The sequence below is a fragment of the Polyodon spathula genome, chromosome 8, assembly GCF_017654505.1.
Source record: "Polyodon spathula isolate WHYD16114869_AA chromosome 8, ASM1765450v1, whole genome shotgun sequence".
NCBI lineage: Eukaryota > Metazoa > Chordata > Actinopteri > Acipenseriformes > Polyodontidae > Polyodon > Polyodon spathula.
In genome coordinates, this window is record NC_054541.1 from 277728 (window position 1) to 302754 (window position 25027).

The 25027-nt window shown below is 38.3% G+C and overlaps 1 protein-coding gene across 1 annotated transcript; it reads right to left on the reverse strand.

Moving 5' to 3' along the window:
- Positions 1 to 2670: 2670 nt before the first annotated feature.
- LOC121320144 (epidermal differentiation-specific protein-like) lies at positions 2671 to 3691 on the reverse strand. Its single transcript, XM_041258407.1, has one exon. It carries the CDS (start codon positions 3667 to 3669, stop codon positions 2671 to 2673), a length of 999 nt encoding a protein of 332 aa, XP_041114341.1. The 5' UTR covers positions 3670 to 3691.
- Between the last annotated feature and the right edge of the window lie 21336 nt (positions 3692 to 25027).

Sequence of the window (25027 nt, forward strand, 5' to 3'; positions counted from 1 at the left end):
TGCTGAGAAGTACAGGCACATATTTGTCCATCATGCAATACCATCAAGGAAGCATCTCATTGGCCACAAATTTATTCTGCAGCATAGACCCCAAACATACAGTGAAAGTCATTAAGAACTATCTTCAGCGTAAAGAAGAACAAGGAGTCCTGGAAGTGATGGTATGACCCCCACAGAGCCCTGATCTCAACATCATCGAGTCTGTCTGGGATTACATGAAGAGAGAGAAGCAACTGAGGCTGCCTAAATCCACAGAAGAACTGTGGTTAGTTCTCCAAGATGTTTGGGCCAACCTACCTGCCGAGTTCCTTCAAAAACTGTGTGCAAGTGTACCTAGAAGAATTGATGCTGTTTTGAAGGCAAAGGGTGGTCACACCAAATATTGATTTGATCCAATTTTCTGTTCACCCTCCCTGCACTGAGTGCATCCGTTTTTTTTATTGATTTATAGAAACTATAACATGTCTATTTTTTCGTATTCTTTACAGCATTTTTTTCAATCTGCCTAAAACTTTTGCACGTGTACTCGTATATATATATATATATATATATATATATATATATATATATATATATATATATATATATACAGCTCTGGAAAAAATTAAGAGACCACTGCAAAATTATCAGTTTCTCTGGTTTTACTATTTATAGGTATGGGTTTGGTTAAAATGAACATTTTTGTTTTATTCTATAAACTACTGACAACATTTCTCCCAAATTCCGAATAAAAATATTGTCATTTAGAGCATTTATTTGCAGAAAATGACAACTGGTCAAAATAACGAAAAAGATGCAGTGTTGTCAGGCCTCGAATAATGCAAAGAAAATAAGTTCATATACTAATGTTTTAACTTAGGAAGAGTTCAGAAATCAATATTTGGTGGAATAACCCTGATTTTCAAGCACAGCTTTCATGCGTCTTGGCATGCTCTCCAATAGTCTTTCACATTGATGTTGGGTGACTTTATGCCACCCCTGGCGCAAAAAAATTCAAGCAGCTCGGCTTTGTTTGATGGCTTGTGACCATTCATCTTCCTCTTGATCACATCCCAGAGGTTTTCAATGGGGTTCAGGTCTGGAGATTGGTCTGGCCATGACAGGGTCTTGATCTTGTGGTTCTCCATCCACACATTGATTGACCTGGCTGTGTGGCATGGAGCACTGACCTGCTGGAAAAACCAATCCTCAGAGTTGGGGAACATTGTCAGAGCAGAAGGAAACAAGTTTTCTTCCAGGACAACCTTGTACTTGGATAGCTAAAATAAAAAATCATGGGTATGTGTGACAAAGTGCCCGTCCCTGTGTATATTATCTGTACAGTGCTGTATATATATATATATATATATATATATATATATATATATATATATATATATATATATATACAGTACTGTACAGATAATATACAAAGGGATGGGCAGTTTGTCACACATACACATGATTTTTTATTTTAGCTATCCATCACAAACTGACCATCCTCAAGAAAACACACACACACCGTCTAACGAGGGTCCCAACCCACAGCTAATGTTGAGCTATTTTCATCTTGAACAGCATGTAACATATAACACTCTCTCACAGACACACACACAGCAAACACAGCAAACATTTTTTTTCTTTTTTCTTCATTTCAGGGCTTTCAAAATTTGGCTTTCATTTTCAGAAGTTTTGAGGTGGAGCCCCTCTGTCAAAGAGGTTTGTGACAGAGAGCGAATGAATCTGAATCAACAGTGTCCCTCTCGACCTGTGAGGGCACTGTACAACAGGAACTGTGGGCCTCGTACTGAATGGTTGGGCTGCTCATTCCAGGGGCAGTCAGAAGCGGGCCATTCAGGAAGGGGGGGGGGTGGTGTCACGGTTCCAGGAGTCATCGCCCTATGAGCGAAGTTTCACTCATGAATTGGAGGAGACGTGATTGAACTAGCTATCGGAGGGGGCGGAGCTGAGGGTACTTTAGAGGGACGTGATGCCGTAATCAGTTCCTTTGTTGTAGTTAATGAGAGGAAACAAGGACAATTAAGATGTGACTGATGTGTATTACAGTGTCTTTATCTTCGCCAGGTGGCTAAATACGAATCCGGGGAGCTGTAGCTTTACTCCAGCAACATACTCGGACTGCACTGCATCTGCACACCTATCAGCACCACTGTTTCCAGCACCACACCTGCACTTAGAACACACCCTGTCTGGAGATGTGTGTGTGTGTGTGTGTCTGTGTTGTGTTTCAGTATTTTAAATTCTATGGTGGGTTTTCTTTTTTTTTCCGAGTATGTAAACCTGCCTTGATCTATGAGTAGCTGGCAATCTATTCCCAGAATTATGAAAGGATGTGAGAAAACCAATTTGGATATATCTTTAGTAAATGTTTATTTAGCTACAGCCGTAGCTGGCTCTTTGGGAGTAAATCCCTAAGAGAAGTGACTAGTGAAATGTATAGGAGTGATTTATACACACATTGTAATGTCTTCTGCAGTGCGGTCACTTGTGTTAAATGTCTGGCAACAGTAGATGCAGAGGTGTTAATTCTTATGCCTCGTAGATGTTCCATGAAGCGACCAGCTAAACAGCGTTTTGTTTCTCTGATGTACAGTTTGTTACACTCACTAAGGGAGTCCCTGCTGGAAGGTTCCAGGGTGACAGCTGTATGGAAGTACCCAGAAAGGTGCCTCAGTGTGGGGATAGGAACACTCTAGAAGAAAGGGGGCGGGGCCCCAGCCTGACTGAAGGTAACAGAGTTACCATATGAGTTATAGTCAGCTTGACTGGCACCTTTACATCAACTTCTTTCCTGATCACAGACACAGAGAGCTTGGTATGCGGACGGATTGTCGATGGCAGGGTGATGTCCACCTTCCCTATCTCAGTGTGTGATTCAGATTTCCCCTTTTCAACTGTAAAGGTGTTGCTAACAGACAAATTGAATTTGTTCTTTACTTTGAACACATCTACAGAGAAAGTTGTCCCTGCACTAATTGTTTTTGAATTACTAAAACTGAAGTTCTCAGTGATTGTAGTGGCATACTCCTTGCTGAGTGATGTGGAGAAGGTTTGCTCATGGTCAGTTGAGTTCAGACCATAGATAGAATCAATGATGACGGACGTTACCTTCTCTTCCTTCTTCTCCAAGAGGACCTCCGCAGTTACTGTCCCCTTGCCAGGCTTCAGAGGGCGCAGGTAAGACACACAGTCATGGAACCACGGTACACCATAGTCAGGAACAGGCTCGCCATACCGGGCCGTGATGTATCTGCCTCCTCTGTCTGGGTGCTCATATAGAAGCCAAGCACCTTTTTGCACAATGTGGGAGGATGCCATGTCATCGAAGGAGCCATAGTACAGATTGGTCTCACAGGTGATTTCTATTTCTTTTCCTTTGTAGTTTGGGTGTTCATACAGAGTTATCTTAGGGTCATTCAGGTCTTCTATGATCAGCCTCAGCGAAGAAACCATATCATGAAAACTAACATTGCTGTACTCTCCTTGCTCATAGACCCACTCCAACCCCTTGTAGTCGAGGTGTTCATATAATACCCAGGGTTGCCTGATCACTTTCAATGATGATATGCAGTTGTCAAAGTTTTCTTGGACAAGGTTGGGAATGTCATTGGTGAATTCCATGCTGAGACCGCGGAAATCAGGGTGCTCATAGACAATGATCTTGTTCATGATGACTGCTGAAGGCTGTGTCTTTGAGGGTTTATATCTCAGAGAAAGTGTGAGCTGAGTGCAGGAAAGAGAACCTTTTATACAGTAACTTGCTGTCCTAGGGGAGGGAGGAGTGTATGGAAGTGTTGAGCAAGAGAATTATCTTAACAGACATTCCATGTCAATTAAACTGTCACATGAGTAGTAATATTGTTATAGTTTGATGGATGACCTTTGACCTTGTTCTTATCTAATGAGGATGTGTTTTTTCATATATATATATATATTCCTTTAATGGTGTTGAGATTTTTTGGACTTCTTGCCATGAATTGAATGTCCATACGTTTTCTTTATGTACATTAACCAGTCTATGCAGTAGTTTTTTTTTATTTCTTTTATGTGTGTTTTTTTTCAATCTTTGTTTTCTTCTATTTCATTTAGCTGTTCCTCATCTACTGTTATGTAGTTTTAAAATAATAGATATTTATGGTTTTTAAAAGAGATATATGCTCATTGCGTAGTGAATATATATATAATATATATATATATATATATATATATATATATATATATATATATATAAAGTATTGCATATGTCCTTATGATATGTACAAAAATCAGTGTTTAATAAGACGGCATTTATGTAATCAAGGGGCTTAGGGTACCTGGGTTTTATAAATGCTTATGTTATCTCATGCTCATGGGCAAATGTGTGTCTTTTCGTTCACATAAATTCATAAAAAAAACAACACATGAATCCAAATTAACATGTATTTATACTAAAGTAATACAAAGATGACTACAAAAGATTTAGAAGTGAGCAGTTTTTCGAGATTTACAATTATACTGTAAATACAGTATAATTGTAAATAAAGTATAATCGTAAATCTCGAAAAACTACTCACTTCTAAATCTTTTGTAGTCATTTTTGTATTACTTTAGTATAAATACATGTCAATTTGGATTCATATGTTGTTTTTTTCTGACATTATGTGAACGAAAAGACACACATTTGTCCGTTTTCCCATTGGAAATAGTGATATTTTGAAATATCACTGTCCTGGTCACAAAAGCAAAGTTTGTGGGGAATAATAGCCATTTTCAATACTTCTGAGGCATAAGCAATTAGGAAATAACACTTACTACCCAGGAAGAAAAAAAAAAACAAATAAAAAAAAAAAAATTGTTACACAGTGTAATCTGTTCTTGCCATAGCAGCCTCTGCTGATTGAGTACAGAGATTATTATACTGCAATCGATTCTGAGACAGTAGATGAAATATTTCAGACTTTTTAGATTTAGCGTGTTCTGCTTCCAGTTTTCGCATGTCCTTTTCAAGTGTGCTAAGCTATTCTCTCTTTTTCTTTTGTCTATAAGCACCATATGACACAATGTGTCCTCTCATAAAGGCTTTTATGGATCACCAAATTGTCCCATGTGAGATGAATTTTTATTTTTTATCTAAAAACAGGTCAATCTGGTTTGCCATAAATGTAACAAATTCAGGGTCTTTAAGTAAATAGGGTTTAAATCTCCAGCTATGTGAAGGTGGGGCACCAGTCCCCAGATCTGGTATAATTTTCAAGGGGCAGTGATCAGAGAAAGTGGCAGCTAAGTATTTGCAATCTATAATTCTTGGAAGCAAGGTTTGAGATAGAGTAGGTGTTATGTATGTTAGAGAAAAAGGAAAAATCTTTTTCAGTAAGGTGCAGTGATTGCGATGCATCTATAAGACCCAGGTCCTTCATGCCATGATTAAGGGCTACATCAGCTCTGCTGGAATCCAAGGTTATAGGTGAAGACTTATCTAGTGTGGGGTTGAGGACTAAGTTATAGTCCCCTGCTATTATGCACTGACCTTGTGTTACAGCAATTCACATTATCATATCTTTATAAAATTAATTTGTTCCTACTTCAAAGTGTCATGACTGCAAGCTTTAATGTAACAAAATGTGAAAACTGTGAGAGGGTCTGAATACATTTGCAAGTCTCTGTATACAGTTCATTAATATGTATAGAATTAATATGTGTTATATACACAACCGATGTAGGGGAATAATTGCATAGAACCATTCCTGTACCTGTTTATTGCTACCCTGTACTACATTTATTCACTGAGTTAGGTGTTTTAAAATCTTTTGAGTTTATGATCTATTAAGTTTATAGAAATAAAGTAAATGTATTAAACTGCAGGTACTAGTGGCTGAAAGAGCTAAACTGTGGGTGGTGTGACAAAAAGGAACATGGCTCCAGCTTATCTGTTAATTACCCCAACTGAGCTGGCTCCAGCTTATCGGTTGATCTTTATTGCGTTACCTCATAAATATCTGTCCCCTCTGTTGTTAATTACCCCAACTGAGCTGCCTCCAGCTTATTGGATGAAAGGTAAACGACCCTGTCTCTCTGTAAAGGTATAATAACTGTATGCTAACTCTGTATAGCAGAACACTGCTCGGGCTTCCTAACACTGATGTGTTGAGCTGATCTCGTTTGCGCAAACTAATAAAGCTTTATATCTCTGAACATCTGGTGCAGTTGGCTCTTTAAAGTTGCGGACCTGAAAAGTTCCACGACACCTACTCCACACATTCAGAGCAAAAACAAAACGAAATAGGTAAATAGATAATTAATATGAAATAAAAATGGAAAAGTGATGATTGCATAAGTATTCAAACCCTTTGCTGTGGCAAACCTAAATTAATTCAGGTGCACAAAGTGACCTTAACGAGCCACACAATTAGTTGAATGGCCTCTGTCTGTGTGCAATATTAGTGGCTGTCATGTTTTCAGAATAAAAACACCTGTCTCTGTGAGGTTCCTTGGTCAGGTAGTGAATTTCAAGCAAACTCAACCATGAAGACCCAGGAGCTTTCAAAGCAAGTCAGGGATAAAGTCATTGAAAAGCACAGATCAGGAGAAGGGTACAAAAAATATCGAAGTCCTTGAATTGAATCACCCAGACACTACTTAGATCAGGCTGTCACTCCAAACTGAGCATCCAGGCAAGGAGGAAACTGGTGAGGGAATGCCACTGTGAGGCCAACGACAACTTTGAAAGAGCTACATATGGCAGGAAGAAAATGCATCAGTCAACAACATCCAGAACACTTCACAAAAGTAGCCTGTATGGCAGGGTTGTAAGAAGGAAGCCATTACTAAAAATAGGTCATCTCAAAGCCTGCATGGAGTTTGCAACAAAGCGCCTGAGTGATCCTGCAAAAATGTGGCAAAAGGTGTTGTGGTCAGACAAGACCAAATTGGAACTTTTTGGTTAAATGCCAAGCGTGACGTTTTACGCAGACCTAACAGCACATCTCCTAGTCAACACCATCCTACAGTCAAGCATGGTGGTGGCAGCATTATGCTATGGGGATGCTTATCCTCAGAAGGGACTGGAAAGCTTGTTAGGATTGAAGAAAAATTGGATGGAGCAAAGTACTGGCAAATACTAGAGGAAGACTTGTTTCAGTCTGCTAAAGACTTAAAACTGGGCAAAAATTCACCTTTCAGCAGAACAGTGATCCAAAGCACAAGGCCAAAACTACACTGGAGTGGCTTAAGTATAAGAAAGTGAATGTCCTTGAGTAGCCCAGTCAAAGTCCAGACCTGAGTCTTATTGAGAATCTGTGGAAAGCCTTGAAAACTGCTGCCCATAAGTGATCCTCAAGCAATTTGAGAGAGATTGAGCAAATCTGCCAAGAAGAGTGGGCACAAACTGCACCAAGCTGATGTGCAAAGTTGGCAGAGACTTACCCAAAAACACTTGCAGCTGTAGTTGCTGCCAAAGGTGCTTCCATCAATATTGAGTTGACGGGTCTGAATACTTCCGTTTTTTTTCTCTTTAGTTTTTGCTGACAGTTACTGTAACTTATCTTCCCCTTCGAAGTCTTCAGTTTGAGCATTCAACTTTTGAATAAAATATTGAGTTTAAAAAATGTGTATGCATCATTCTGTAATTACACAAAACGGGACACCATAGGAAGAGTCTGAATACTTTTGCAAGGGACCGCGTGTGTGTGTATATATATACATATACAGTGCCTTGCACTGGTATTCAGACCCCTGACCAATTCTCTCTTATTACCGAATTACAAATGGTACTTTGTGTGTGTGTATATTCATATATATATATATATATATATATATATATATATATATATATATATATATATATATATATATATATATATATATATATATATATATATAATGGACATACTGTTGGGGGCAGCATTTGCAAACGCTTTGTAAAATTGACAAAACCACCATAACAAAGTATAATTACACAGTGCGGTTTGCCAAGCAAGTGTAGAATGCTGTCCATGTCACCATGAAACAAAGCTGGACACTGCATTTATTGTAGATATCTTTCCTTTGTATGTTTTGCAGAAGTGCTGGATATTATCACTGTGAAAGGGGTGTGTGTGTGACTGGGGCAGACACTATGAATTGTGGAGGGCTGTGTAGGCAGGGCGTGTGTGGTCTGAGTTCAGTGCAGACAGAGCTTCAGCCTGGTCACTCGCACACTACGATGTTTATCAAATTGAGAACACGTTGTGTGCTCTCAGGAAATGTGTTGCTCAATATTGATCTTATCACTGATGTTTATACAGTTTGAAAATGAACGTTGTTTTGCATAATGATTAGGAGTTTGCAAAAAAAAGGTTCCTTGTTCTGTATTTGTTGTTGCTTTGAAAGAGAAAACCCACAAAACCTTTCTGTCAAACTGACACTGTTTTCACCTCTTAGTCAACTGCTTTTCTGTAACTCCTCGCCCAGTACACCTAAATAATAACCAGGCAGTAATTCTGAGGCTGAAACTGAAGCTGGATACAGGAAATGTGTGCCTTCACATGTGGAGAAATTCATCCATTGCTTTCTTTAACATATTTATTGATGGATTCACATATTATTATTATTATTATTATTATTATTATTATTATTATTATTATTATTATTATTATTTGTGTTCATGCTACTTGTAGTTTTTGTTTTATTTTATCTTCATTAGAAATGTCACACTGAGGAAAGGCCTCAGCAGTGGCACAGAAGTGTGATAGGTCTGCACTCTGGTGTTTACTGTACAAGGATATATTAAAAACAAACAAAAAAATGTTATACTTCCCTGTAAGAGCTCACAAATCTGAAAAAGATGGGAAATTGTCAGGTAAGACCTCCACTGCGCTCTTACTTCACCCATGTTCTGAAAAGGCTTTCCAGCACACACTGCTGAACTGCTACACTAAAGGGGTTCACTTCACACAACATAGGCAGTCACTAGTGGGCAGGTCAGTGGGTTGCTGAGGATTCAAAAGTTCCCTGAAACAGCCTAATAGATATCCTTTAGACGTTTGGAAGAGTCACTGTCCTTTTTGACTGAGGGCCGGATTGAAACAAAACTTTGACCCATCCACTAATAGCAAAGTACAAACCTGTACTTGATAGCGGTTGTTTTTATAAGTAGAAGAAAGAGTCACCTGACAAAAAATAAAGCCTCCACTTTGTACAAGATTAAAGTTTGCTATTAGCAGCTCAGTCAAAGTTTTGTTTTAATATGACCCTAAAACCAGAACAACCATGGCTGTTTTCATGCTGTGATAGAATGATGTGTGAATTGTAAAAGCTATTCAGAATTATTGGAATATTAACACATCTGGAGTGAGCCAAGTTATTTCTTCTGTACATTTTGAAGTATGCAAATATTCATAATGGTAACCTTTCATTTCAACCCTTTAAGACCTGTTTTGATTCTTTTGGTTTTGTTGCTAAAGCGCACACACACACACACACACACACACACACACACACACACACACACACACACACACACACACACACACACACACACATTCGATATGCTGGAATATAAACTTGATGTTTGTGTGGCATAGCAATGAGTTAATTGAAAGAAAACCAAATCATGTTATACATGCATTTTCCTTACCAATTAATCCAATAACTTTATAGATATTTCTTATCAAATTATTACACTGCAGAGATAAATGCCTTTTTTTAGCAACAAATGACACATGTTGCATGTTTATATATAGTGTCACAGAGCTGTCCTCTTTGTGTTGAAAAGTAGCCTTCACATAGTTGTGTAATCTTCTTTATAGCTAGTAGTACACATTTTCAGTGGAATACCTTAAAACATGAAGAGATTGAACCAATAACTAATTCAGTCATCACCATGGTTGTTGTGGTTTTAGTCAGAAAGGACAGTGACTCTTCTAAAGGATATCTATTAGGCTGTTTCAGAGAACCTTTGAATCCTCAACAACCCACTGACCTGCCCAATGGTGGTGAATACCTATGCTGTGTGAAGTGAACCCCCCTATTGTAGCAGTTCAGCCAATTTTTCAGATTTGTCACCTCTTACTGTCACTTCAAACTTAGTTTTTTTCTTTTTAATAATTAGTCTGAGTGGCTGACAGAGCCTTCTTTAAACCCCATTCTCATGAAACCCCATTTTCCCAGGTTTTGTGAAAATCTGTTCGCAAGTTTAAAAGTTACAGAATGGTGAAAAACTGTTTTCAAATTATTTAGGACTTTTTTCCCACTAAAATTGCGACAATGTTTAAACAGCGTATTTGGCAGGCAGGGACTCATTGCCTTTTTGTGGAACTGAAGAAATCGATGCAGTAATTAAGGAGCTGTTTTAATATTTCTTCAGGCATGCACAGTGTATTTTTTGCTAACTCTGAAGTTACCAGTGTTGCCAGATGTCCCCCCAAAAAACCTCTAGATGACCACAAGAAAACCTTTAGAATTACCCCAATACCTCTAACTGTAAACACAACAATTACGCTGGTGAAATGTTCAATATCTATTGAATGTATTAAGAGACAATTCATGCAAGTGACACTGCAATATAACTTTAATAGCAGAAGCACATCATATTAAGTCATATTACATATTCCTGTTAATTGCATAGCCCAGGTATTTACTGTAACAGTTATATGCAATTAACTTGTGTATACAATTACCAGTAACATATACATTGAATTGTTCAACTGATAATTGGATACAGTTAAGATTTCTTTTTGAAAATGCTTGTTCCTTATTCTGGTTAACTGAAAATGCATGTTCCTTCCTCTGGTTAAATGAACTATCTTAGAATCTCTTTCTAAGGGAAAATGACTTGCTAAAACATCTTGTGTAAAAACCCGCGGTCGGTGTTTATCTTTAACTTGTTGAGTCTCTTGGCTCTTGACAAACCTTCCCTATCTGGGGTGTCTTGCAGGCACTTCTTAACCACATTCTGCAAAATATGCTGTGCAACCTCTTTGGCAGAGGGGCTCCACCTCAGAGATACTGAAAATAAAAAGCAAAATTTGATTTCTAACAAACGTAATATGAAGAAACACAAATATCACTTTTGACAAATAACGCCATAAGTAAGCTTCTGCTGTGAGGTAGTTCTGCCATTTCATTGTTCACCTGTGAATTATATCACGGCTGAAGTAAAACAATAGGGAAGCTAGGTACCAATGTCAGCTCCGTAGTATAATGGGATTCATTTACATGTTCAAATTGTATCTAATGCTCATTCTATTTAAGTAGAGCACACTTGCAGTAGCTACAACACAAATACACACAGTGTCATGAATAAATCTAAAGCCTGTCTTCCCTTGTACAAGGGAACCTACAACCTTTTTTGAATGAAAGGTGTCTGTGGCAGAGATAGATGGCTCTTTGATAGAAACAGTAATTTATTTGAAGTCTTCACATTGATGATGAGAATGGGACTGTAGAGATGGAAGCTCTGCTAACAAGATTGAAGTTTTTGCAGGTATCAGGCTTTTAAAGACAGAGGTCACAGTCAAGTTTCTTATTTAGCATGATCTGAAAGTAGTGTTTAAGCTAAACACAGGCATTCTACAATAATTCAAACAAGATATAAGTGTAAATGTTTTATTATAACAGAAGAACTGTAAGAGTTTGAAACTAAGAGAATATAGTGCAGAAATTAACCTACAGTAAAAACTTCAGTCAAAGCATAATAGTTCCAGTTTCTGCCAGGGATATAGTAGGATCCTCCAAAGAGAAGGTGATTAATCTTGATAACCTTTGCTTGATTGCAGTACCACACGGGGGGTAATTGAAGGAAATAACTTTCTGGCAACTAATGCGAGTTTCAATGTTTGGGGGGTTTGAAATCCAAGGTTTCTGTAATGAGTGATCTTTTACATATAAGAAATACCTCCTGGTACAGGGAACGGAGTATATGGTGAACTGTCTATGGCTTCATTAAATCATAAAAATGAATGAAGACCTGGTAAAAACAAGTGAGGGGGAGCCATAGCACAGGACCATGTTATGCCATACATCTGAGGAAATGCCTACAGAAGAGTCTTCTACTAATGATGGATGATACACTGTTGTAGTAGATGAGATTGATATATTGGATGTTTTAGGAGTGGTGGCTGTTTTTAGCTTTACGCATCCGTAGCCTTCGGGCAAAACATGTTATAACCATAAATGTTTTGAAGTATTAATGCTATTATACCTGTTAAGGCACTGGACCTCCCAGATTGCCTGTCTTCTGGGATTCGATAAACCGAAGGTGTACTAATACTACTCAGATTCATTAAAACTTCAAATCAAATGAGTCTGCGTGGACTTCATGATTATTAAAAACCATCTGGATACATTGTAAGCCCAGTACACGAATGATCGACTTAAAGGAGTCCCAAACTTCATTATGTCCTCCTAAACATCTCCCCTGAGTTTAAGAGTGTGTGTGTGTGTGTTTAAGGTAAATGGCTTAGCCATCCTGTGAGTTAGTTAGGTTCGTGGTGAGTGTTTAGTTAGTGCTCCAAATAGGAGCTAGGTGTTTGTTTTGTGTTTTGTTTAATTTTGTGTTATTAAAAGTGCGTGTGACCGCTGTTTCAGTTCAATCCTGTGTGTTAGGTCGTGATTTAGAAGGGAGAAGAACCCGTCAGAGACTGTGTAGCGAGCCAAAAGTTGACATTTATATATATATAATATATATATATATATATATATATATATATATATATATATATATATATATATAGAGAGAGATAGAGAGAGAGAGAGAGAGAGAGAGAGAGAGAGAGAGAGAGAGAGAATGTGCTTATCTAACAACAGGCAAATTTGAACCTTTTATTGCTTGTTGGCTCAAACATAATGACAGCTGTAGCACTTTTAGCTACCAGGGGCATTGGGCCACAGCGAATTAAGCTGTTTTGTGCAGTATACAATTTAAAAACTTTAAGTAATATAATGCATTACGATCACATGTGGACCACTGTTAGGCTGTGTGGCAGAGCAAAAGCCCTGCACATGTAACTAATGTATTGTTTATATGTTTAGTTTAAATAAAATATTGAACATGTGTGTACTAGATATGGCAGGTTTTTGCAGTTGTTAATAAAATTCAAATATTTTGAATTTAAGTTTGGCAGGGATTAATTGCTGACCACTTAAACACAGCCACATGGTATAAAAAGGAGCTGGAAAGCCAGTTCTGTTGGTCTAGTTCCAGCAAGCATGCAGCCTCACTACTGTGTGGAAAGCCTACAAATTAAACATTCTTCTTAGTGACTAATAATAATTTACATGGATTAGTTTTTCATATTTTTATTTCTTCTACCGTTATCAGTCCAAGGTAAGCTACAAACGAAGACCCTACACACACTCACTCACATGCACACGCACACACAGTACAAAAGTAGATGACTGTGACATCCATACAAGATTGTGGGTAGTTCTAGAGCCTGGGGTTTAAGTTTTGAATAAAGGTTCAAAATAAATAATTGAGAATAGTTAGCAGTATGTGTGTAAAGCAAGTACTTTAAATGTATTGCAAGAAATATAGATGCTTCATTTGTTATACTCATTATAATGATAATTATTATTATTATTATTATGTTATATTCATTATGCACACACACACACGCGCGCACACACTAGGGATGAAACGATAGTAAATTTCCACAGTAAGAATAGTTGCAAGCCCAGTCTTTCACGATACATCGATTATCACTATAGTAGCAGTTATTTTTCAATTACTTTGTTAACTGAATAAAAAATAAATAAATAAATAACAAGTTTTGTCTTTTTTTCTCTGTGGGATATGATCTGCAACACAAGGAAGCTGCAGACTTTAAAAAATAGCAAGAATGAAAAAACTTACAAGCACACAAGTGCAAGAAAAATGTTCAATGAAATGGTCCATATATTGCCTTCATTAATAACTGCAAAACATCATCCCTTTATTTAAGTCTGTCAAAATGGGACTGCAAGCTTTATTCCTCCTGCTTTATTTACACATTTTATTTATGTATTTAAATGTACTTAGAAACAGTAAATAATTACAACACATGAAGCATCTGTATTTCTTTCAATACATTTAAAGTACTTGCTTTACACACATACTGCTAACTATTCTCAATTCTTTTTCAAATAGTCTGCACAATAAATAATGTTATACTATACAACCTGTAAGTGTGGGATAGAGCAGCATGGGCATGAGCCGGGTGCTAAGTACGGAAGGGCATGTCTGAAGTTATTCCTGCTCTCGTTGTTGTGCTTTTGCTGCATTCGTGCATCCTATGGTGCTGTATTTTCACGCTGTATATATATATAAGTACTCACTAGGGCTGTCAGTTAAGCCTCAAAATAGCAATCGATTAATTGGGCGCACAAAATATAATCGTTCTAGTAAATATCGATGATTGTACCATACATTGTACGTTATCATTTTAATAGCATTGCAGTTCAGTAAAAGCGTGTGCAGAGCATCTTAATGAGAGGGGTAATTACGCCTGGGTAGCGTCAAGAGAAAAGAAAAACACAACACAACATTCACAACAAGCCTAGCAGGTTTAACACACTGCAGGAGTGTTACTGAAACATGTATTCCAAACAGATTACAGTACTGTGAATGTAAACGATACAAACTAGACATGAGTTTACGAAAAACTTCAAAATTGCGTTTAACATCACTGATCATTTATTTATTTTGAACGTTTTGAATATTGTTAAACATTCATTATATAACAGTTCAATTTTGTTTATGCTGTATATAACACGTTTTTTTTATTCGATGTGCACAATTCATTTACAGGCTGTTTGCCAGGAATACAAGCCTGTCCTCCTGCTCTGGGTACAAGGTGTTGCGTTTTATTTATTTATTTATTTATTTATTTATTTATTTATTTATTTATTTTTTTTTGCACAGTGAATAAAGATGCTAGTTAACATGAGCAGCAAAATCAGAGCACGGCCACTCTTTGTCTGGTAGAAATACTGCAAATAGCAAAACATGGCGTTCATAGCAGACCTAGAACACACTGATGATTTTAACCTTATTTGGAGAGAAAAACATCTGGTCTGCTTCCAGCCACACTTAGTGAGTGTGTGACTATCGTTTTCTACGATTATCCAATAATTAAAAATTTTTAGCGATACGATTATCACGAATATTCCTAATCACGATATATCGTACTATCGAAAAATCGTTTAATCCCTAACACACACACGCACGCACGCACACACGCACGCACGCATGAATACAGTAAATTGGAATCTAATGGGACTTTATTTCAAACATAGTGGTTTAAGTTATTTTGTTTCAAAAACAACAATCATTCTCGATGGATTACAACATGTAGCACTATACAGCATGATTTCAATATGTTATCTTGTTTAATACAACTTGTTTTACTGAAAAATCATATATTTAATATTAGAACAAATACCAGTTATTAGTAACATACTGTAATGGCGGGTACCGAGGTGGGCTGGTGAGATGGGCGGGGCCGGCGCGCTGATTGCTTGTTCACAACCTGGAAGAGTGCCCCCCCGCAGTGGCGTGGTCAGCGCGCTAGAGTGAACAGGAGAACTCAGCCTGTACTTTTCCATCCAGCGAGGTTACCGGCTGTTAGGCTGGGTCCTCACCCCCTTTCATCTAGAGTGTTCCGATCCCCAGACTGAGGCACCTGGGCTGGGAGACTTCCATACAGCTGTCACCGTGGAGCCTTCCAGCAGGGTGAGGTGTCCGTTTCAGATTGGCTGGAACGGGCACCGCCTCCCTCCAGCTCTGCTATAAAAGGAGCTGAGAGCTGGATTCCTGGGTTGGACTGACAAAAGCAGAACAGAGCAAAGAGAGGAAGAGCTAGAGAGAGGAAGAGCTAGAGAAGAGAAAGCTGGCTTGTAGAAGAGTGATCTGTGACTAACAGCAGCTTTGTTAAATGATTGCTAAGGCTAAAACAAATAAAAAGTTTAGCTTGAAACTTTGTCTTGCGTCCTTCTTGACAGCACTACATTGTTGTCAGTGTGGGATGTCTTGGGTGTTCAAGAAGGAACGAGAGGAATCGTTGATCTTCTCTTCGCTGGCGGCGTGGAGACTGGCAGTCTAACACGAGTTCGAGTGTGGGTTGTCAGGACCACAAAGTCCGCTTGAGGAGGAAATGGAGGCAGCAGCTATCCTGACACCACACAGTGGCAAGCAGAGTCGAGTCAAGACCCCCTGCTTCAATGGAAATGTCACCTGGGAAGCTTTCCATGCCCAGTTCAACCTGGTGGCCCGACTCGAAGGTTGGACCGGACAGGAAAAGGATCTCCAACTTGTCAGGTGTCTGGCGAGCGATGCTCTGCCCTGTCCACTGACCCTCACCACAGAGCAGCAGGCTGACCACACAGCACTGAGTGAGGCCCTCCGGAGTCAGTTTGGAAGCAGTGGTGCTGATAGGTGTGCAGGTTCAGTGCAGTCCAATTCTGTCGCTGGAGTAAAGATGCACCTCCCGGATTCGTATTTAGCCATCTGGCGAAGACAAAGACACTTTAGTACACAAAACAAGACTTTCACTCGCATCTTAATTATCCTCGTTTCCTCTCATTAACGACAACAAAGGAACATTACAACGTCACTTCCCTCAAATGTACCCTCAGCCCCGCCCCCTCCGATAGCTAGTTCAATCACGTCTCCAATTCATTAATGAAACTTTGCTCATAGGGTGATGAATCCTTGTACCGTGACGCCCCCCCTTCATGAAGGGTTGGCTTCCGACTGCCCCCAGAATAAACTGCCCAACCATTCCATCCTGTTGTAGTGCCCTCACAGGTCAAGAGGGACACTGTTGATTCGGATTCATTCGCTCTCTGTCACAAACCTCTTTGAATGAGGGGCTCCACTTCAAAGAAAAAAGAAAGAAATGTTTGCTGTGTTTGTTGTGTGTGTGTCTGTGAGAGAGTGTTATATTCTATGTGACACAGTGTTCAAGAGTTTGTTCCAGTTATTTTATCTAAGATGAAAATAGCTCAAATTTAGCTGTCGGTTGGTACCCTCATTAGACGGGGTGTGTGTGTTCTTAGGTATGGCAAGTTTGTGATGGTTAGCTAAAATAGAAACTTCGGCATCATGGGTATGTTAACCACATCATTTAAAAATGGTGTCCTTATCTATTTGAAGCAATGCATTTGAGCTTGTGCTTGCCTACAGGTAAGTGGCACTCAGAATATCTATGCCTCATGTTTTAGGGGGTTCATTTATCCTTGCTGGTTGCTTGTGGATGAGACTGTCTGGCGCTTACTGCAGGCAGTGCTCAACAGCAGAGTTGCCTGTTATCTTAATTGCGCATGAGCGCAGCAACAAGCACCAGTCTTCAGGACGCACTCTGCACTTAAATAAACATGTTGTTTTCCACATACAGGGGAGAGTGGATGCTTGGTCACAATGGGGCTTGCAAGATAAAAGTGTCCCTCCCTTAATCTGTTCATCTCTGTCCTTGTCAAAATCATTAAAAGACGTATCTTGGAAACCATTGGAAATACTGAAACAATGTCCATCAGTTCACGTGACAAAATTCTCCAGTGACATTTGAACCTTTATTCAAAACTTAAACCCCAGGCTCTAGAACTACCCACAATCTTGTATGGATGTCACAGTCATCTACTTTTGTACTGTGTGTGCGTGTGCATGTGAGTGAGTGTGTGTAGGGTCTTCGTTTGTAGCTTACCTTGGACTGATAACGGTAGAAGAAATAAAAATATGAAAAACTAATCCATGTAAATTATTATTAGTCACTAAGAAGAATGTTTAATTTGTAGGCTTTCCACACAGTAGTGAGATTGCACGCTTGCTGGAACTAGACCAACAGAACTGGCTTTCCAGCTCCTTTTTATACCACGTGGCTGCGTTTAAGTGGTCATCAATTAATCCCTGCCAAACTTAAATTCAAAACATTTTAACTTTATTTACAACTGCAAAAACCTGCCATATCTAGGACACACATGTTCAATATTTTATTTAAACTATAAATCTTACATCTTAGCTTAATTCGCTGTGGCCCAATGCCCCTGGTAGCTAAAAGTGCTACAGCTGTCATTATGTTTGAGCCAACAAGCAATAAAAGGTTCAAATTTGCCTGTTGTTAGATAAGCACATTCTCTCTCTCTCTCTCTCTCTCTCTCTCTCTCTCTCTCTCTCTCTCTCTCTCTCTCTCGTCTCATCTTCCACTCTCCGTCGCCCCGGATCTCCTACAGCTCTACAGCTTTCTCCTTTGTGCGAATCCGCCTCTTCTCCCCTCAATCTCTCTCCCCCTCGCTCCCCGTTTCCACGTCTCCCCTGCCTCCTCACTCTCTCTCTCTATATCTATTCCTCTATATATATATATATATATATATATATAGTTAATCTACTCAACTTTGTCTGACGGGTTCTTCTCCCTTCTAAATCATGACCCAACACACAGGATTGAACTGAAACAGCGGTCACGTGCACTTTTAATAACACAAAATTAAACAAAACACAAAACAAACACCTAGCTCCTATTTGGAGCACTAACTAAACACTCACCAGGAGCCTAACTAACTCGCAGGACGGCTAAGCCATTTACCTGCTACACAAACACAATAACACACGGGCTTCACACAATACCTTATTTTGCAATGACTGCACTGCTCTCTCTCTCTCTCTCTCTCTCTCTCTCTCTCTCTCTCTCTCACACTCACACACACTCTTAAACTCAGGGGAGATGGTTAGGAGGACATAATGAAGATTGGGACTCCTATAAGTGGATCATTCGTGTACCTGGCTTATAATGTATACAGATGGTTTTTAATAATCAAGAAATCCACGCAGACTCATTTGATTTGAAGTTTTAATGAATCTGAGTAGTATTTGTACCCCTTTCGGTTTATCGAATCCCAGATGACAGGCAATCTGGGAGGTCCAGAGCCTTAACAGGTTTAATAGCATTAATACTTCAAAACATTTATGGTTATAACATGTTTTGCCCGAAGGCTACGGATGCGTAAAGCTAAAAACAGCCACCGCTCCTAAAACATCCAATATATCAATCTCATCTACTACAACAGTGTATCATCCATCATTAGTAGAAGACTCTTCTGTAGGCATTTCCTCAGATGTATGGCATAACATGGTCCTGTGCTATGGCTCCCCCTCACTTGTTTTTACCAGGTCTTCATTCATTTTTATGATTTAATGAAGCCATAGACAGTTCACCATATACTCCGTTCCCTGTACCAGGAGGTATTTCTTATATGTAAAAGATCACTCATTACAGAAAGCTTGGATTTCAAACCCCCCAAACATTGAAACTCGCATTAGTTGCCAGAAAGTTATTTCCTTCAATTACCCCCCGTGTGGTACTGCAAGCAAGCAAAGGTTATCATGATTAATCTATTTCTCTTTGGAGGATCATACTATATGCTTGGAAGAAACTGGAACTATTATGCTTTGACTGAAGTTTTTACTGTAGGTTAATTTCTGCACTATATTCTCTTAGTTTCAAACTCTTACAGTTCTTCTGTTATAATAAAACATTTACTCTTATATCTTGTTTGAATTATTGTAGAATGCCTGTGTTTAGCTTAAACACTACTTTCAGATCATGCTAAATAAGAAACTTGACTGTGACCTCTGTCTTTAAAAGCCTGATACCTGCAAAAACTTCCATCTCTACAGTCCCATTCCCATGACCAATGTGAAGACTTCAAATAAATTACTGTTTCTATCAAAGAGCCATCTATCTCTGCCACAGACACCTTTCATTCAAAAAAGGTGATCGCACCTTGTACAAGGGAAGACAGGCTTTAGATTTATTCATGACACTGTGTGTATTTGTGTTGTAGCTACTGCAAGTGTGCTCTACTTAAATAGAATGAGCATTAGATACATTTTGAACATGTAAATGATTCCCATTATAATAGGGAGCTGACATTGGTACTTAGCTTCCCTATAGGTTTACTTCAGCCGTGATATAATTCACAGGTGAACAATGAAATGGCAGAACTACCTCACAGCAGAAGCTTACTTATGGCGTTATTTGTCAAAAGTGATATTTGTGTTTCTTCATATTACGTTTGTTAGAAATCAAATTTTGCTTTTTATTTTCAGTATCTCTGAGGTGGAGCCCCTCTGCCAAAGAGGTTGCACAGCATATTTTGCAGAATGTGGTTAAGAAGCACCTGCAATACACCCCAGATAGGGAAGGTTTGTCAAGAGCCAAGAGACTCAACAAGTTAAAGATAAACACCGACCGCGGGTTTTTACACAAGATGTTTTAGTAAGTCATTTTCCCTTAGAAAGAGATTCTAAGATAGTTCATTTAACCAGAGGAAGGAACATGCATTTTCAGTTAACCAGAATAAGGAACAAGCATTTTCAAAAAGAAATCTTAACTGTATCCAATTATCAGTTGAACAATTCAATGTATATGTCACTGATAATTGTATACACTAGTTAATTGCATATAACTGTTACAGTAAATACCTGGGCTATGCAATTAACAGGAATATGTAATATGACTTAATATGATGTGCTTCTGCTATTAAAGTTATATTGCAGTGTCACTTGCATGAATTGTCTCTTAATACATTCAATAGATATTGAACATTTCACCAGCGTAATTGTTGTGTTTACAGTTAGAGGTATTGGGGTAATTCTAAAGGTTTTCTTGCATTCATCTAGAGGTTTTTTGGGGGGACATCTGGCAACACTGGTAACTTCAGAGTTAGCAAAAAATACACTGTGCATGCCTGAAGAAATATTAAAACAGCTCCTTAATTACTGTATCGATTTCTTCAGTTCCACAAAAAGGCAACGAGTCCCTGCCTGCCAAATACGCTGTTAAAACATTGTCGCAATTTTAGTGGGAAAAAAGTCCTAAATAATTTGAAAACAGTTTTTCACCATTCTGTAACTTTTAAACTTGCAAACAGATTTTCACAAAACCTGGGAAAATGGGGTTTCATGAGAATGGGGTTTAAAGAAGGCTCTGTCAGCCACTCAGACTAATTATTAAAAAGAAAAAAACTAAGTTTGAAGTGACGGTAAGAGGTGACAAATCTGAAAAATTGGCTGAACTGCTACAATAGGGGGGGTTCACTTCACACAGCATAGGTATTCACCACCATTGGGCAGGTCAGTGGGTTGCTGAGGATTCAAAGGTTCTCTGAAACAGCCTAATAGATATCCTTTAGAAGAGTCACTGTCCTTTCTGACTAAAACCACAACAACCATGGTGATGACTGAATTAGTTATTGGTTCAATCTCTTCATGTTTTAAGGTATTCCACTGAAAATGTGTACTACTAGCTATAAAGAAGATTACACAACTATGTGAAGGCTACTTTTCAACACAAAGATGACAACTCTGTGACACTATACATAAACATGCAACATGTGTCATTTGTTGCTAAAAAAAAGGCATTTATCTCTGCAGTGTAATAATTTGATAAGAAATATCTATAAAGTTATTGGATTAATTGGTAAGGAAAATGCATGTATAACATGATTTGGTTTTCTTTCAATTAACTCATTGCTATGCCACACAAACATCAAGTTTATATTCCAGCATATCGAATGTGTGTGTGTGTGTGTGTGTGTGTGTGTGTGTGTGTGTGTGTGTGTGTGTGTGTGTGTGTGTGTGTGTGCTTTATCAACAAAACCAACAGAATCAAAACAGGTCTTAAAGGGTTGAAATGAAAGGTTACCATTATGAATATTTGCATACTTCAAAATGTACAGAAGAAATAACTTGGCTCACTCCAGATGTGTTAATATTCCAATAATTCTGAATAGCTTTCACACATCATTATATCACAGCATGAAAACAGCCATGGTTGTTCTGGTTTTAGGGTCATATTAAAACAAAACTTTGACTGAGCTGCTAATAGCAAACTTTAATCCTGTACAAAGTGGAGGCTTTATTTTTTGTCAGGTGACTCTTTCTTCTACTTATAAAAACAACCGCTATCAAGTACAGGTTTGTACTTTGCTATTAGTGGATGGGTCAAAGTTTTGTTTCAATCCGGCCCTCAGTCAATAAGGACAGTGACTCTTCCAAACATCTAAAGGATATCTATTAGGCTGTTTCAGGGAACTTTTGAATCCTCAGCAACCCACTGACCTGCCCACTAGTGACTGCCTATGTTGTGTGAAGTGAACCCCTTTACTCTAGCAGTTCAGCAGTGTGTGCTGGAAAGCCTTTTCAAAAAATGGGTGAAGTAAGAGCACAGTGGAGGTCTTACCTGACAATTTCCCATCTTATTCAGATTTGTCAGCTCTTATAGGGAAGAAAAACATTTTTTTGTTTGTTTTTAATATATCCTTGTACAGTAAACACCAGAGTGCAGACCTATCACACTTCTGTCCCACTGCTGAGGCCTTTCCTCAATGTGACATTTCTAATGAAGATAAAATAAAACAAAAACTACAAGAAGCATGAACACAAATAATAATAATAATAATAATAATAATAATAATAATAATAATAATAATAATAATAATATATGTGAATCCATCAATAAATATGTTAAAGAAAGCAATGGATGAATTTCTCCACATGTGAAGGCACACATTTCCTGTATCCAGCTTCAGTTTCAGCCTCAGAATTACTGCCTGGTTATTATTTAGGTGTACTGGGCGAGGAGTTACAGAAAAGCAGTTGACTAAGAGGTGAAAACAGTATCAGTTTGACAGAAAGGTCTTTGTGGGTTTTCTCTTTCAAAGCAACAACAAATACAGAACAAGGAACCTTTTTTTTGCAAACTCCTAATCATTATGCAAAACAACGTTCATTTTCAAACTGTATAAACATCAGTGATAAGATCAATATTGAGCAACACATTTCCTGAGAGCACACAACGTGTTCTCAATTTGATAAACATCGTAGTGTGCGAGTGACCAGGCTGAAGCTCTGTCTGCACTGAACTCAGACCACACACGCCCTGCCTACACAGCCCTCCACAAGTCATAGTGTCTGCCCCAGTCATACACACCCCTTTCACAGTGATAATATCCAGCACTTCTGCAAAACATACAAAGGAAAGATATCTACAATAAATGCAGTGTCCAGCTTTGTTTCATGGTGACATGGACAGCATTCTACACTTGCTTGGCAAACAGAACTGTGTAATTATACTTTGTTATGGTGGTTTTGTCAATTTTACAAAGCGTTTGCAAATGCTGCCCCCAACAGTATGTCCATTATGCATATATATATATATATATATATATATATATATATATATATATATATATATATATATATATATATATATATATGAATATACACACACACAAAGTACCATTTGTAATTCGGTAATAAGAGAGAATTGGTCAGGGGTCTGAATACTTTTGCAAGGCACTGTATATGTATATATATACACACACACGCGGTCCCTTGCAAAAGTATTCAGACTCTTTCTATGGTGTCCCGTTTTGTGTAATTACAGAATGATGCATACACATTTTTTAAACTCAATATTTTATTCAAAAGTTGAATACTCAAACTGAAGACTTCGAAGGGGAAGATAAGTTACAGTAACTGTCAGCAAAAACTAAAGAGAAAAAAAAACAGAAGTATTCAGACCCGTCAACTCAATATTTGATGGAAGCACCTTTGGCAGCAACTACAGCTGCAGGTGTTTTGGGGTAAGTCTCTGCCAACTTTACCACAACACCTTTTGCCACATTTTTGCAGGATCACTCAGGCGCTTTGTTGCAAACTCCATGCAGGCTTAGAGATGACTTATTTTTAGTAATGGCACCCTTCTTGCATCCCTGCCATACAGACTACTTTTGTGAGGTGTTCTGGATGTTGTTGACTGATTCATTTTCTCCCCTCCATTTGTAGCTCTTTCAAAGTTGTCGTTGGCCTCACAGTGGCATTTCCCTCACCAGTTTCCTCCTTGCCTGGCTGCTCAGTTTGGATTGACGGCCTGATATTAGTAGTGTCTGAGTGATTCAATTTAAGGACTTCGATATTTTTTGTACCCTTCTCCTGATCTGTGCTTTTCAATGACTTTATCCCCGACTTGATTTGAAAGCTCCTTGGTCTTCATGGTTGAGTTTGCTTGAAATTCACTACCTGACCAAGGAACCTCACAGAGACAGGTGTTTTTATTCTGAAAACATGACAGCCACTAATATTGCACACAGACAGAGGCCATTCAACTAATTGTGCGGTTTGTTAAGGTCACTTTGTGCACCTGAATTAATTTAGGTTTGCCACAGCAAAGGGTTTGAATACTTATGCAATCATCACTTTTCCATTTTTATTTCATATTAATTATCTATTTACTTATTTATTTTTGTTTTTGATCTGAATGTGTGGAGTAGGTGTCGTGGAACTTTTCAGGTCCGCAACTTTAAAGAGCCAACTGCACCAGGTGTTCAAAGATATAAAGCTTTATTAGTTTGCGCAAATGAGAACAGCTCAACACATCAGTGTTAGGAAGCCCGAGCAGTGTTCTGCTATACAGAGTTAGCGTACAGTTATTATACCTTTACAGAGAGACAGGGTCTTTTCCCTTTCATCCAATAAGCTGGAGGCAGCTCAGTTGGGGTAATTAACAACAGAGGGGACAGATATTTATGAGGTAACGCAATAAAGATCAACCGATAAGCTGGAGCCAGCTCAGTTGGGGTAATTAACAGATAAGCTGGAGCCATGTTCCTTTTTGTCACACCACCCACAGTTTAGCTCTTTCAGCCACACGTACCTGCAGTTTAATACATTTACTTTAATTCTATAAACTTTATAGATCATAAACTCAAAAGATTTTAAAACACATAACTTAGTGAATAAATGTAGTACAGGGTAGCAATAAACAGGTACAGGAATGGTTCTATGCAATTATTCCCCTACGTCGGTTGTGTATATAACACATATTAATTCTATACATATTAATGAACTGTATACAGAGACTTGCAAATGTATTCAGACCCTCTCACAGTTTTCACATTTTGTTACTTTAAAGCTTGCAGTCATGACACTTTGAAGTAGGAACAAATTAATTTTATAAAGATATGATAATGCGAATTGAAAGGTCAGTGCATAACAGCAGGGGACTATAACTTAGTCCTGAACCATACACTAGAT

Bases quoted from the DNA above. Each gene is read 5' to 3' on its own strand.
- LOC121320144 (XM_041258407.1), bottom strand. From the start codon at position 3,669: ATGAACAAGATCATTGTCTATGAGCACCCTGATTTCCGCGGTCTCAGC.